General features: G+C 49.6%; 1 protein-coding gene across 1 annotated transcript in view; it reads left to right on the forward strand.

The window, feature by feature from the left end:
- DNER (delta/notch like EGF repeat containing) overlaps positions 1-15,571 on the forward strand; it is a 399,406-nt gene that overhangs the window by 269,348 nt on the left and 114,487 nt on the right. The window contains 3 exon segments of the mRNA XM_073674412.1: positions 9,341-9,494; positions 9,581-9,694; positions 10,235-10,459. Coding sequence (XP_073530513.1) covers positions 9,341-9,494; positions 9,581-9,694; positions 10,235-10,459 — 493 coding nt within the window.

Below are 15,571 nucleotides of genomic sequence, written 5' to 3' on the forward strand. Positions count from 1 at the left end.
CAACCCGTGCCGCAGATCGGATTTAAAGAGATGACCATTAAAATCGGTAGAGTCGAACTGACAGCACAGGGACTGATCATTGTGGACATTGACAAGCGCGAGAGTCACCCAAAGATAACTCTAGGAACTAATGTGATTGAAAATTGTCTTGCAGAGGTGATTTTCATTTTACAGCAGGTTGCCAAGAACGCCAGCTCCGGCCAGCAGCGAGTGCTCCAGAAAGAGATCCGGGCACTGATGCGACGGCAACAAGTGGAACTCTCCGGCGGTGAGATTGGTAGCGTAAGAATGTGTGACCCTTTCCCTATTGCCATACCCCCGAAAAGTGAAATGATGATTTGGTGCCGGGCAGCTATTGGTCTGAGAGGTAGAGATTACCAGGCCATGGTAGAGCCAGTCTACTCAGACAGTAGGCCCACCATTTTGACAGCCCGGGGGGTAGTTGATGTACGCCATGGGAGGGTACCCGTTCGCATAATAAATATTGGGAAAAGGGAAGTATACCTGCCCCGGTATGCTACGCTAGCCAAATTATATACTATCAACCAAAATTCTATACAGTCTGTGGAACCCTTGCCTCCATCTCATCCGGAGGAAGGTAACGGCTCTGAGAAAATAATGGAGGATTGGTGTCAGCAACTACATTTGGGTACTGACTCCACTCCCTCCCACCAGAAACAGGGAGTCTACCGGGTGGTTCAAGAGTACGAGAGAGTGTTTAGTAAACACCCGTTAGACTTCGGGCGAGTCAAGGGGGTAGAACATCACATCCCCACGGGAGACCATCCTCCCATAAAAGAGAGGTATCGGCCCGTACCCCCTGCACACTACCAACACGCCAAGGGGATGCTTAGAGACATGAAGGAGGCTGGGGTAATCAGGGATAGCTGTAGCCCCTGGGCAGCTCCACTAGTCTTGGTCAAAAAGAAAGACAACACCATGAGAATGTGTGTAGATTACCGGAAAATTAACCGTATCACACACAAGGATGCGTACCCCTTACCAAGAATAGAGGAGTCTTTGGCTGCTTTAAAATCTGCTAACTTCTTCTCCACCTTGGATCTCACTAGCGGGTACTGGCAGGTTCCTGTAGCAGAGGCGGATCGGGAGAAGACCGCATTCACCACCCCGATGGGACTTAACGAGTTTACCTGCATGCCGTTTGGACTCTGCAACGCACCAGGAACCTTCCAGCGATTGATGGAGTGCTGTCTGGGACACCGGAACTTTGAGACGGTCCTGTTATACCTGGACGATGTCATCGTCTACTCCAAGACCTACGAGGACCACCTGAAACACCTGGCAGAAGTGTTCGAAGCCCTGGCAAACTATGGCCTAAAGGTGAAACTCTCCAAGTGTCACCTCCTGAAACCAAAGGTGCAGTACCTGGGACACGTGGTGAGTGCTGACGGAGTGGCTCCCGACCCTGATAAGATCACCGCAATTAAGGAATGGCCAAGCCCCTCCAGCGTAAAGGAAGTGAGGCTGTTCCTCGGGTTGGTAGGCTACTACCGAAGGTTCATACCCGGTTTCACCAAAAAGGCAGCTCCTATGCAGGACCTCCTGATAGGCCAGTCCAGGAAGGCCAAGAACCAGAAGCCGCCCTTCAGATGGGAGAAGCTGGAAGAAGAGTCCTTCCGCCAGCTGAAGATGGCCCTCACGGGGGATGAAATCCTGGCGTACCCTGATTATAGCCAACCCTTTATCCTCTACACCGACGCCAGTAACATCGGGCTAGGAGCCGTACTGTCCCAGATCCAGCAGGGGAAAGAACGGGTAATTGCTTACGCCAGCCGAAAACTGCGACCCACCGAAAGAAACCCTGAGAATTACAGCTCATTTAAGCTAGAGTTCCTGGCAGTGGTGTGGGCAGTCACCGAACGCTTTAAGCACTACCTCGCTTCTTCCCGGTTCACCGTGTACACGGATAACAACCCGTTGACACACCTGGACACTGCAAGACTCGGTGCCCTAGAGCAGAGATGGATGGCCCGCTTGTCCAACTATGAGTTTACAATCAAATACCGGGCAGGACGCTCCAATACCAACGCGGACGCCCTGTCCAGGATGCCAAACCTACCGGACGTAGGGGAAGATTCAGAGGGATTGGAAGAAGTTGAGCTCCCCGCGTTCCACCGTCATGGGACTATCCAGTATTCCCACCGTGTAAGAAGTAAGCAAACCGCTACGTTGAACCCCTTACCTCACTACAACTGGGTGGAGACGCAAGACAGTGACCCTGCCGTCCGTCTGGTAAAGGAGATGCTTACTCGGCCAGATGCACGCCTTGACCCAGACGCTCCTGAGGAAGCCAAGCAACTGTGGGCTGAGAAGAGTCGACTGTTCCTTTACAAGGGAAAGTTGTGCCGCAGAATGGTTAACTCCCGGACGCATGAACTAATCTGGCAAGTAGTGGTGCCAAGAAGAGACGCAGCTATGGTGATGGAGGCATACCACGACGGAGCTGGGCATTTCGGATGGAAGAAGCTGGAGTTCCTGCTGCGCGGGCGGTTCCATTGGGTAGGCATGAGAGGAACCATCGAGAGGTGGTGCAGAGACTGTGGCCCATGCAACTTAAGAAGGAGGGACCGTGCCAGCCAGAAGACTCCCCTGCGGTCCATCATCACCAGACAGCCGTTGGAACTGGTAGCCTTGGATCATGTAAAACTGACCCCAAGCAGAAGTGGCTACGTCTACGCGTTAACCATCGTGGATCACTACTCCCGGTTCCTGGTTGTCGTCCCCGTCAAGGACTTAACGGCTCACACAGCAGCTAGAGCCTTCCAGCAGCACTTCTGCCGTCCGCATGGATACCCGGAGCAGGTGCTGACGGACCAGGGGCCTGCCTTTGAAGCGGAGGTCTTCCAGGAGTTCTGCACCCTGTATGGATGCCGGAAGATAAGAACAACACCCTATCACCCGCAAACTAATGGACTTTGTGAGAAAATGAACCAGGTGGTGATAGATCTCCTGAAAACATTGCCCCTGGAGGAACGCAGTCTGTGGCCCGAGAAGCTGCCCAACCTGGTGGACCTATACAACCACATCCCTGTAGGTTCCACCAACTGTACCCCGGCTTACCTAATGAGGGCAAGACCTGGTAAGCTTCCTGTTGATCTGGAGATGGGAGTCCTGACACCCGAGGACACTTCACCAGAAGCCAACTGGGACACAGAGAGGCAGCAGCAATACCGAAAAGTACAGGAGAGCGTGGAGCGTAGTCTCTGTCAAGCTAGGGAAAGACAAGAGAAAACTTACAACCAGTATGCTCCCGCTGTTCCCCTGGTGCCCGGAGAGCAGGTCTTGAAGAGGAAAAGACGGCTCCACAAGTTGGACGACCAATGGGAGAAGGACCCGTACACCGTACTGCCCTCAAGCCACGACAACCCAAAGGTCTGTACAATCAGTAAAGACGGAGGGGAGACCACAGCCATTGTATCCCGGGATCACCTAAAGAAGTGTCCCGAACAGCTACGGAACCCTGAAAAGGAACAAGAGGACCCTCGACCCGTAGAGGAAAGGGAAGATATGGTCAGTACTGTGCTCGGAGACTTCCCTCGGTCTTGGACTCAAGTCAATGGTGCTGTTGTGGTACCCGTCCTCACGTTCCTCCAACCAGCATCCCAAGTGCCTACGGAGACACAGGTAGAACTGGAAGAACAGCCGGTCCAGGAGGCAGAAGGCCCCACACAAGCAGACCAGGAAAATCAACCCTCTGCTTATAGTGAGCCTGCCATACCCCTAGTGAGCCAAAGAGTCCGTAGACGGCTGCCCAGTTTACCCTTGACAGCTCCTATACCCTGTAGCTCAGGACCAATCAACCAGCCCCGTAGGTCCACTAGGGTCACTAAAGGCCAGCTGCCCATACGGTGGAGGATCTAAATGTTCAAACTATTTTATTAATGTTTACCTGTTTATTGTTGCTTGTGTATAATTATGTGTTTCTAGTTATTTATAGGAGTCTTTGGTGGATTTACCGGGAATCCTTTGTGCATATAGTTGGAGCGTAACCCAGGACGGACTGAAAGACTGTTAAGGACTCGGGGCAGGACAGACCCCTACCTGGTTACGTCTCCCTGTGTTGGTGAAATGGACACCCTTGTTTTCCTCAAAAGTTACACCCGGTTGCGGACACGCCGTGACCACCTTATGTGTTGTCTCTATCAGAATGTTATTGTTTGCACCTTGTTATGTTTACAAAAGTATGTTTAGTCCCGGAGTACTAACTTTCACTAGGGGGGAATGTGGCACCCCAGGGGTCTGGTCTCCACAGTAATAGCAATGTTATGTCTGAGAGCAGGTGGGAGGTCTCTTGGTCAGGAATCCTATGCATGCCACACCTCCTGCCCAGTCCTGGGAGGGGAAGAATTTCCCCTATATAAAGCTAGGGCTGAGGCAGGGTTAGTGAGAAGAGAAGAAGAGGAGTCCCAGACAGAGACATAGTCTGGTCTGGAGAGGAGCAGCTTAGGAAAGAAAGATCAGGAGCTCAGTGGGAGCAGTGCTAAAAGGAATCAGGGGCTGGCAGCTGAAGAGCTCGCCCTGATTGAAGAGTTACCACCGGACCCGGAGTCCGAGGCTGTGGGGATTAACCTTGACCCAGCAGCAGAAACCGACCGGCAGGGGATTTCAGGTCCTCTGGCCAAGAAACCCGAAGGCACGGTCACACGCGTGGGACCAGCACCGCCGTCGTGGAGTGGAAGCCACTAGAAGGCCCCGAGTCACCGGCCATACGGGTGAGCACTACACGGTACACTCAGGGACGTGGGCTACCTTTACCCGCCTCTAGCAAGGAAGCCAGAAGAGTACAATTAGTTGGGGAGGCCTACAACTCCGCCTGGCCAAGGGGGATCCCATCTGCTCAAGGACTGACCAGGCCCCGACCGCTAGCCAGTACTCCGGGAGGGTCTATCTTTGTCACCAGTAAAGACCCTGAATTACACCGCATCGTCTCTGAGTGGTTCCTACTACCCCCATCATCCACGTCGGCTACCCTGAGGCCATACCCCTCCCGTTGGGGGTTATACCATCCACGCTGCACCATCCTTCCACCGGCCTCAGCGGTCTGCCCTGCAGCGGCAGCTCCATTGCTGCATTCAACGGGTGGCGTAGTCGTCCTACATCTACTGCTAATATACCGCCACTTAGTCTGACACCCTGGGCACGGACCGGGTCACCGCCACAAGGACTACTACCCCTATCCAGATCCGGCTCCGGGTATCCCTTGAACATGGCCCAGGGGGCGCGTCAATAGCGCCATCTGTGTTTTGCTGATTGTGTTGATTGTATAGGTGCCAATGTTCAGCAGATAATTAAACATTCATTAGGCCGGAACTGCTGGATACATTTGTCAGCCCTGGTCTGCACTGTGTGATACAAAGCTGTCCATCATGGCCATATTTATTTAGTCCTTTGTCTGTGAATTGACATGTCATTTCCCAGCTGATGTTATATTTCGATAGCACATGCTACAGAGGGCACCACACACACAATCGGATGCTTCCGCGCCGGGGTCTTTGTTGTAAAAAGCAGTGACGCTACCCCTCCTCCGCAGGAAAATCTTCTGGCGAGAATCACATTTTTATGTCCATGTGCAGACTGATGATGAGGGTGCTACTGCCAGCTTCCCTTTTGTTTCCACATTTCAATGACTAAAACGTCTAATTTTGTGCTAGCGAGATGCAGATCTCACGCCGGAGATAGAAGGCATTAACCCTTTGTATAAACCCTGCTCCAATGAATCATAAATTGATAGCAGTGACAACTCCAGTATGCCCTACAGGAAGATTAATGCACCGACTTATCCGGATGGCGGCTCACACACGTCTCATGCAGCGGTGCTAATCAGATTAAAGCAACTTTTTATTAACAAGCCGTCCTCGTTATCGTGTGAAAGGTTTACTTATCACCCCGGGGCATTAAAGGGCTTTGTTATAGATATTGGGAATGGTTTTCTGAAATTGTAATCTTGCTTGTAATGCTTCTGTGCGTTCAGACAAGACTACAGAGTATTGGTAATAATAGTATTTATCGCGTGCGGCATAAAGAAATGTACAATTAGCTGCTGGTTCTTAACGGAAATGTAGTAATGTCATGTTACCTCCTGATCAATAGCTGATGCTCGGGTGAGAACGCCAACCTTTACCCCCTCCATGTAATGGCGTAGGGGCAATTCCCATGTAATCGGTCTAGGCTGGTTACATCCCAGTTTTCAGATTTGCCTTTGACACTGGCAGTGCCAGATTAATGCAGGTTTACTTGCTGCAAGAGCCTTGATGTCAGACGCATTAATTACGTATCCCATGGCCAATCTTATGTCTAAGCCCTTGAAGATAGTGAGCGGGGCCGGGAGAGATCTGGGCATTATATCCTGGCTGTACAAAACTGCATCAAATAAATGTTACCATGCAGTGCTCTAATAATCAGCCATATTACAGTCACACAGGGCCACACAGCAACCAGCCAAATAGTTGTACACCAGATCCAGGTTTAGGGCGGTGAAGTGGTCATTGTCTGCATACTTTGTAGTCTGGGGTAGTAAGTGGATGAATATCTGTATCCCTGGTGGTCTAGGGAAGTGAAGGGGTTCTTATGTGTATCCCTGGTGGTCTAGGGAAGTGAAAGGGTTCTTATGTGTGTCCCTGGTGGTATAGAGATGTGAATGGCTTCTTATGTGTATCTCTGGTGGTCTAGGGAAGTGAAGGGGTTCTTATGTGTATCCCTGGTGGTATAGGGAAGTGAATGGCTTCTTATGTGTATCCCTGGTGGTCTAGGGAAGTGAAGGGGTTCTTATGTGTATCCCTGGTGGTATAGGGAAGTGAATGGCTTCTTATGTGTATCCCTGGTGGTCTAGGGAAGTGAAGGGGTTCTTATGTGTATCCCTGGTGGTATAGGGAAGTGAATGGCTTCTTATGTGTATCCCTGGTGGTCTAGGGAAGTGAAGGGGTTCTTATGTGTATCCCTGGTGGTATAGGGAAGTGAATGGCTTCTTATGTGTATCCCTGGTGGTCTAGGGAAGTGAAGGGGTTCTTATGTGTATCCCTGGTGGTATAGGGAAGTGAATGGCTTTTTATGTGTATCCCTGGTGGTCTAGGGAAGTGAAGGGGTTCTTATGTGTATCCATGGTGGTATAGGGAAGTGAATGGCTTCTTATGTGTATCCCTGGTGGTCTAGGGAAGTGAAGGGGTTCTTATGTGTATCCCTGGTGGTATAGGGAGGTGAAGGGCTTCTTATGTGTATCTCTGGTGGTATAGGGAGGTGAAGGGCTTCTTATGTGTATCTCTGGTGGTCTAGGGAAGTGAAGAGGTTCTTATGTGTATCCCTAGTGGTCTAGGGAAGTGAAGGGGTCATATGTGTATCCCTGGTGATCTGTGGCAGCGTTAATGTCAGCATCCCTTCATGGTCTAGTAGAGTGAGTGAGTAATGTATGGATACCTAGTGAAGAGCTAATGTCCGTTTACACGGACCGTTATTTGGCAAATGATCATTCATATCATTCCTGATTATTGGCAGTTGAAACTATGTCGCTGATCAGCCGAAGAATGAGCAAATGTTTGTTCGCTGGTTGATTTGCTAATTTGTACAGTCCAATAAATCATTATGGCTGGCTGCCCATCTCCCCGAGTAAATGGGATGCTCTCCCAACAAATTGCATGCTATATGGGTACAGAGGGATCTAACTATCGTTCTGTCCCTATACAGTTAGTTTCACCACACGTGAACGGGTCTGTTAATGAGCCATTGAAGACTTGCATGTAGTTGATCAGCGCTCATTATTTGCAGAAATTAGCCCGTGCACATAAACCTTTACTCAAGTTTACTTGGTGTCCACTTATTCACCCAGTCACCATTGTTGTCCTTCCTATCAAGCTGTGCAGCTGTAAATGAAGCAGAACAGTTCTCTCTGTGACTGGGCAGAGCTCTTTAGGGGCTCTCAGTCATTAAAGAGGTTTTCCAGGATTAAGGTTATCTCCTCAACATATGCTTACTGTAGGTAAAAATAATAAAATGAGCGCTACCTTCTCCTGTTTCAGCGCTGCCTCGCTGCCGATTACAGCAGTCTCTGTTGACACGTTGAGATGAGTGGATCAATTCTCGGGACTTCAGGTCAGTGGTACTTGGTCACTAGGCCCACGAATCTCTCACCTTCCGGCGTCCCCAGCATGGCTTGTGAATAGCCACTGATCTGGAAGCTGGACCAGAGTCCCATGTATCGATCCACTCATCTCTAGCAGGTTGGAATGGTGACATCATGGCTGCAATGTGTAAGAAGCCAGATGGCGCACGGGGAAACGGAACTGAAGGGAAGCACTGCAACTAGGGAAAAATTAAGAGGGCACCCCTGAATGTTGCCCTGCGCATCCCTGAATCTTGCCCTGAACACCTTGAGCTCCCTGACATCCCTAAACAGGTTCTTTCACCCCGTGCAGTGATCACGTTCCTAATCCTTGTCTTGCCCTAAGCACGGCCTTGGCTAGTGCATGGGGCAGGAGGAATGCTAGTCTTGCTTTATAATGCAGACACAAAGGAAGACAAAAAGGGTAAAGAAAGCCGCAATGACTCTCAGTGCACCCAGACTAAAGAATGGTATATAGCAGGAGAGGAAGGATGAGGCAAACCAAGAAGAGAGATAAGGAGAAGGATAACACTAAACAAACTTCCAAACAGCAATCTCCAGAGACGACTCCTAAATGGCTTCTCTTCCACGTCTCATGGCTCCCAAATCAACTCAGCTATCACTGATAACTACTCAAGCTAAGAGGTGAGCATTTATACCAGAGGGGAGTGGCAAACTCAGAACAGCTGGGAACTCAGGACAGAAAGATCTAGGAGACAAACAGAACTCTTTAACCCTTGCAACACCAGAACTAGGGAAATCTGCACTGCAAACTGGAAGGCAAAGCCGATCAATCCAGTGCAGGTACATGTTTAGCCAGACGCTGCGATCTTCTGACCCTTCTCTGTCGTGGTATCCCCGTAACACCAATTCAGACACACTCTAGGCTCTCAGGTGATGCCGATGTAATCGGCACAAGACTGCTGAACCCAGGGATTAGCTGCAGCGGTCACATGCCATATCCATACAGAGCACTTCTTTAAATCTGTTTCTCATTTCACATTCTGAACCGTAGCCCTCTGTGTGTATCGGAGGCAGGCATTTTGTCACTCCCTCCTTACAGATCCCTGTATTCAGCAGTGTCCTATCTTTTTCCGCCAGGTAAGAGAACCTGTTAAGAGAAACCATACACTGTCCTCGGCCAAAATGTAATTTTTTTTATACTTAAATTTCAATATTTCTTTAGGTTTTTTTTGTATCTATAACTGTTCCATTTTCTATCCTCAGGGCACTTATTCCTGCCATTGTAACGCTGGATATATTGGCTCATACTGTGAGGAATATGATGCCTGCCACAGTCACCCCTGCCAAAATAATGCCACTTGCAGTGACCTCTCACAGAGGCACAACAGGAACAATGCGACCTGCACCTGCTTGCCTGGTATGTGATCAGCAGCAATATCTGCTAGTCCTACCTGTATAGCAAATAATAGAAGGGCAGACAGTTTATCAATGTTCTCCACGCAGGTTACACTGGGGAATATTGTGAAGCCCTGGTGGATCACTGCTCACCTCAGCCATGTAGAAATGGTGCCACCTGTGTGACAAGTCCCAGTGGGTTCAGCTGCCAGTGTCCCGAGGGTAAGTGTTTATTCTTTAATATATGGTAGATGAAGCTTCATAACAAGTGTAAGTGCCAGGGGAATCAGGCGTACCCGTGGTGTGCCAGCATCGGGAGCCTCTACGATATTGGTTCACAAAGGTGAATTACACTCTAAGTATAGCACTTGTTTTCTTCTCTGAAGGACGGGAACTCTGAGGTTTTATTATACAAGTGTTGCCCCTCAGCCTGTAAGTAAAAAATAATGTACCCCTCTGTCCCATGAAAAAGCCCTAAGTTGCTGTTGGGGGCCATATAGCCCACCTTATGTTTCCTCGCTGTTATGAAAGTCTGCTCATCTCACGTTTTTTTCTCAATCTTGCATTTTATTAGAAGGTTAATGGATTTTAACAATAGCAAACGTTAATGGAACAATTTATTATCAATGTATCGTCTTCCTGCCATTGAATGATAATGTATTTTATGTCCATAAATCACTTATTAATGTGTAAGCCTGACTTAGCTTGAATTGATGTGATATGTATGCAAAGTGTATAGAATGTGTGATTTTTTTTTTTCAGGCTTTTTGGGCTCTTTTTGTGAAGAGAAGATAGATCCATGCTCCACATCTCCTTGCCTGAACAATGGCAGCTGTTACGCAGCCGGCCTCTCATTCTCCTGCCGCTGCAGTCGAGGATACATGGGGCCCACGTGCGCCCAGCTTGCGGATTTTTGTGCCCTTAGCCCTTGTGCTCATGGGATCTGTCGCAACATTGGGAATAGTTATAAATGTTTGTGCATTCCAGGTAAGCTTATTCAATCCAAGAAATTGTATTATTATTATTATTATTAATGTTATTACTATTGCAGAGTTCATTGGTCAAAAAAAAAACGTGTCACTTGAGAAGTTTAAGACTTTTGTCTCTTCTAGTTTCAAGTAGTTCTATATTTTCTTTTCTACTTCAGTTCAAGATTACATAGTTACCCATGTTGAAAAAAAGACCTAGGTCCATCAAGTTCAACCTTTCTCCACCAACTATACATTATCACTAAATTGCCTACAATGTTATGTGTACGGTGGCTCAGTGGTTAGCACTGCAGCCTTGCAATGCTGAGGTCCTGGGTTCAAATCCCACCAAGGGCAACATCTGCAAGGAGTTTGTATGTTCTACCCATGTTTGCGTGGGTGTTCTCCAGTTTCCACCCACATTCTAAAGACATACTGATAGGGAATGTAGATTTTGAGCCCCAATGGGGACAGTGCTGATAATGTCTGTAAAGCGCTGCGGAATTAATGGCGTTATATAAGTGAATAAAATAAATAAATACTGAGGAAATCATCCAGCCCTTTTCTAAAAGCTGTTATATTGTCAGCCATTACTACCTCTTCTGGTTGGGCATTCCACCGTCTGACTGCTCTGACTGTAAAGAACCCTTTCCTATTTAGCTGCCGGAATCGCCTTTCTTCAACCCGTAATCAGTGCCTCCTGGTCCTCAGTATGGTTTTTGGAAGGAATAAGTTGTGTGACACTCCTTATATTTATACATATAAATTAGATCTCCTCAAAGACGTCTTTTGTCTAAGCTGAACAAGCCCAACTTTTCCAACCTCTCATCATATGAGAGGCTGTAATAATCTAGTTGCCCGCCTTTGAACTGACTCTAACTTGTTTGCTTTTGCGGCTGCTGCTTGACATTGAGTACTGCTGTTCAGCTTACTTGTAACCAGAATGCCCAAGTCCTTCTCCTGTTCTGTAGTCTCGAGTATACTCCCATTTAATGTGTATGCAGCAATAGGATTACTCCGTCCTAGGTGCATTACTCTACATTTATCTACGTTAAACCTCATCTGCCAAGTGTTTGCCCATTCAGTCATCTTATCCAGATCGTTCTGCAATATCGTAATGTCAAGATCAGATTTTAATATCCTACATAGTTTGGTGTCGTCAGCAAAGACTGACACTTTACTCTTAATCCCATCCCCAAGGTCATTAATAAAGAGATGAAAAAGAATTGGTCCTAGCACAGATCCCTGCGGTCCCCACTGCTGACTCTATCCCATTTAGAGAAAGTACCATTTACGACGACTCTTTGTTTCCTGTCTTGATTGATATTACACATGAAAAGCATTGAGTTTTTATGATTAAACTTGGCACAGGTTATGAAGATCTGTTTTTCTTAAAGGAGTTGTCCCAGAAACAAAGTTTTCATTTGTTGGCCTCCATGACTCTATTCTTATGTTAAAGAGGTTGTCCACTACTTTATCATTGATGACTTATCCTTAGGACAGGTCGTCAATGTCTGATCAGGCAGAAATGCGCAATTGTGGAGCTGCTCCGTCTTCTGATAGTGGCCGCGGCTGTGTACTGCACATCCGCCTCCTATTGATTTGCATAGGAGACGGGTGTGCAGTAACCCACCGTGTCCACTATCAGAGGATGGAGCAGATCCGCAATTGAGCATTTCCAGTGGCCGCCGACACCGAGAACAACTGATCAGCGGGGGTGCCGGGTCAGACCTCTACCCATCAGACATTGAGGACCTATCATAAGGATATGTCATCAATTATAAAGTAGTGGACAACCTCTTTAAGGAATATAGTGTTATTTACTATATTAATGTGATGGATGCTCTGAAAGATTTCTTCAGTCTGCCATTCCTCACCCATAGGCTGTCATGTTTAAAAAATACGTATTTTATGAATTTATGGTGCAAGGTTCAATTAAATTAGTATCTTGGCTGCATTTGTGGCACCCCAGGAGTCCGGTTGTCACAGTGGCATTGCCTCCCTCACAAGGGGTGATGCCTTGCCTGGAAGCAAGGATGGTCTCCTAATCAGGTTTTGCTAGCATGCAACACTTTCCTGGCTCCAGACCAGCAAGGGGAGCTCCTCCCCTTAGCAACTGGGATCTGGAGGCGGGGTAAGTTAGTGTGAGGAGAGCAGAGAGGAGTTGAAGTCAGGACGTCGACGAGGAAAGACCTAGGGAGTGGAGCTGCACGGCAATTCACCCCAGAGGAGTGAAGCGCAGAAGAACCAGACACCGGAGTCCGAGGTTTTGGGGCACTGAAGGCCCAGCAGCAGAAACCGGCGGGCAGGAGACTGCAGGTCTCCTGGCCCCATCAGACCCCCGGAGGCTCAGCAGCACATAGGGCCCAGCACCGCCACGTGGGAGTGACACTCCAGGAAGGCCCGAGCTGCCTGCCATACGGGTCAGCACAAAGACGTTTTACTCAGGGACGAGGGCCACAGCACAGCTACAAGCAGCAGGGCCGAAGAGATTAGCGCAAAGGGAAGGCCTACAACTTCACCTGGCGAGGTGAATTCCCAACTTGCTTCCAGGCCGCCCGGACCTCTACTACCAGCTAGTACCCGTGCCCCGGTCTGCCTAACCACCGCAAGTAAAGATAAGAGGAAACCGCCATTAAGTTGTGGACTGATTGTTAACTGTGCCATCCTCTGCACTACACCGCACAGCAACATCTATAAAATCACTATTTCCTACCCTGGAGCTAAGCTCTGCCTGTGGAGAACTGAACCAACTCTGCTGCATCATCATCGGCTCCAGAGGACCTGCTCCGCAGCGGCGGCTCCATATAGCCGCATACCACAGGTGGCGTCACGAACATTATATAAAAACTATAATCCCCTTTCCCAAATTCCCCTTTTATTGACCGCCCTGGGTCACAGACCGGGTCACCGCCACTGTGACATCTCCCCTAGCAACAACCGGCCTGGCTACCGAGTACCCCACGGCCCAGGGGGCGCGTCACATTTATAAAATTTCACTTAAAGGGAACCTGTTATGTTGAAAATGGCATCTTATTAGCAGGCAGGATGTTATAGCGCACGAGGAGCATTTCTTTTAAATGGGTTGTCCACTAATAGGACAACCCCTTCTAATTCCTCATGTTTGACCCCAATAGGATAAAAAAGCTTATACTCACCTCCCGGCCAGCACCATTGCAGCGATGTCGGCACTCACTCTCCAGGGGCTCACGTGCGGTTGTTATGACATGTGAGCCCGGGCCCCCAATCACTGCTGGCGTCACTGTCTCCTCCTTTGGACGTATAAGTAATCAGGAGGCAGTGGGAGCTGCGGCTGCTCTCTCACTTCCGCTTGATTACTAATACGTCTGAAGGAGGAGACAGTGACGCCAGCTGTGATTGGGGGCCCGGGCTCACATGTCATAACAACCGCACGTGAGCCCCGGGAGAGTGAGTGCCGACATCGCTGGAATGGTGCTGGCCGGGAGGTGAGTATAAGCTTTTTTATTTTATCAGGGACTAACATGCAGCATCAGAGGAGTTGTTCTAGTAGTGGACAACCTCTTTAAGTTGCAGTAAAGCTTGCATTTTATTAGTTGAAAACCTGTAATTTGTGTGCATATGAGTCCAGTGGGCGGTCTTATTCAGAGTTTGACTGCCTTCCCTGTATGCCTGTCACTGAATAGGACCGCCCACTGGACTCATGTATAACAACACCAGGAATTTCAATGTGTAAAATACAAGTTATTCTGAATCTTTTCAGACAAGCCTATATATTATTGTGCTCAGCTTCTCCTTCTCTATGCCATGCCATCTACAGACCGGACTGCATGTGTGGCACCCCAGGGGTCTGGTTTCCACAGTAACAGCAATGTTATGTCTGAGAGCAGGTGGGAGGTCTCTTGGTCAGGAATCCTATGCATGCCACACCTCCTGCCCAGTCCTGGGAGGGGAAGAACTTCCCCTGTATAAACCTGGGGCTGAGGCAGGGTTAGAGAGTTGAGAGGGAGAGTTCAGCCAGGAGGGCTGACAGGGAGCTGTGGCTCCGGCTGGGCCCAGCTCCTGGGCCATGCCAGAAGTAGAGAAGAGAAGCAGCATAGGAAGAAACAACAGGAGCTCTGTGGGAGCAGTGTTACAAAGAGTCAGGGGCTGGCAGCTGCAGAGCTCGCCCTGACTGAGAAGATTTCTTACCGGACCCGGAGTCCGAGGCTGTGGGGACGAACTCCTACCCAGCAGCAGAATCCGTCAGGCAGGGGATTTCAGGTCCTCTGGCCAAGAAACCCGAAGGCACGGTCACACGCATGGGACCAGCACCGCCGTCGTGGAGCGGAAGCTACTAGAAGGCCCCGAGTCACCGGCCATACGGGTGAGCACCACACGGTACACTCAGGGACGTGGTCTACTTATACTCGCTTCTAGCAAGGTAGCCAGAAGAGTATCGTTAGTTTGGGAGGCCTACAACTCCGCCTGGCCAGGGGAGATCCCATCTGCTCAAGGACTGACCAGGCCCCAACCGCTAGCCAGTACTCCGGGAGGGTCTATCTTTGTCACCAGTAAAGACCCTGAACTACACTGCATCGTCTCTGAGTGGTTCCTGCTACCCCCATCATCCACGTCGGCTGCCCTGAGGCCATACCCCTCCCGTTGGGGGTTATACCATCCACGCTGCACCATCCTTCCACCGGCCTCAGCGGTCTGCCCTGCAGCGGCAGCTCCATAGCTGCATTCAACGGGTGGCGTAGTCGTCCATCATCTACCGCTGATACAGCGCCACTTAGTCTGACTCCCTGGGCACGGACCGGATCACCGCCACGAGACTACAACCCTCAAGAGATCCGGCTCCGGGTAAGCTCCCGCGTGCGCAACGCAGCGCGACACAGGCCCAGGGGCGCGTCAACTTTTGGCGTAGTCGGCAGGATTTCGTGCCCGCAACCACCGGGTACTGCGTGCCTGAAAAAGACTGTTCAAACTTACCTGTGGTGAAGATTCCCGCCATCCGGCGCCATCTTCCGCTTCCTTCCCGCCATCGGTGGAGTTTTCCCGCCATCCGGCGCCATCTTCAGCCTTCTTCCCGCCATACGTGGAGTTTTCCCGCCATTGGACGCCATCTTGAGGACGCCGCGCGGGAAGAAGAGGGGCGTGGACTCCGAAA

Source organism: Phyllobates terribilis, unplaced genomic scaffold (genome assembly GCF_046119375.1).
Source record: "Phyllobates terribilis strain yellow unplaced genomic scaffold, ASM4611937v1 Scaffold_3__8_contigs__length_932513732, whole genome shotgun sequence".
Classification (NCBI taxonomy): Eukaryota; Metazoa; Chordata; class Amphibia; order Anura; family Dendrobatidae; genus Phyllobates; species Phyllobates terribilis.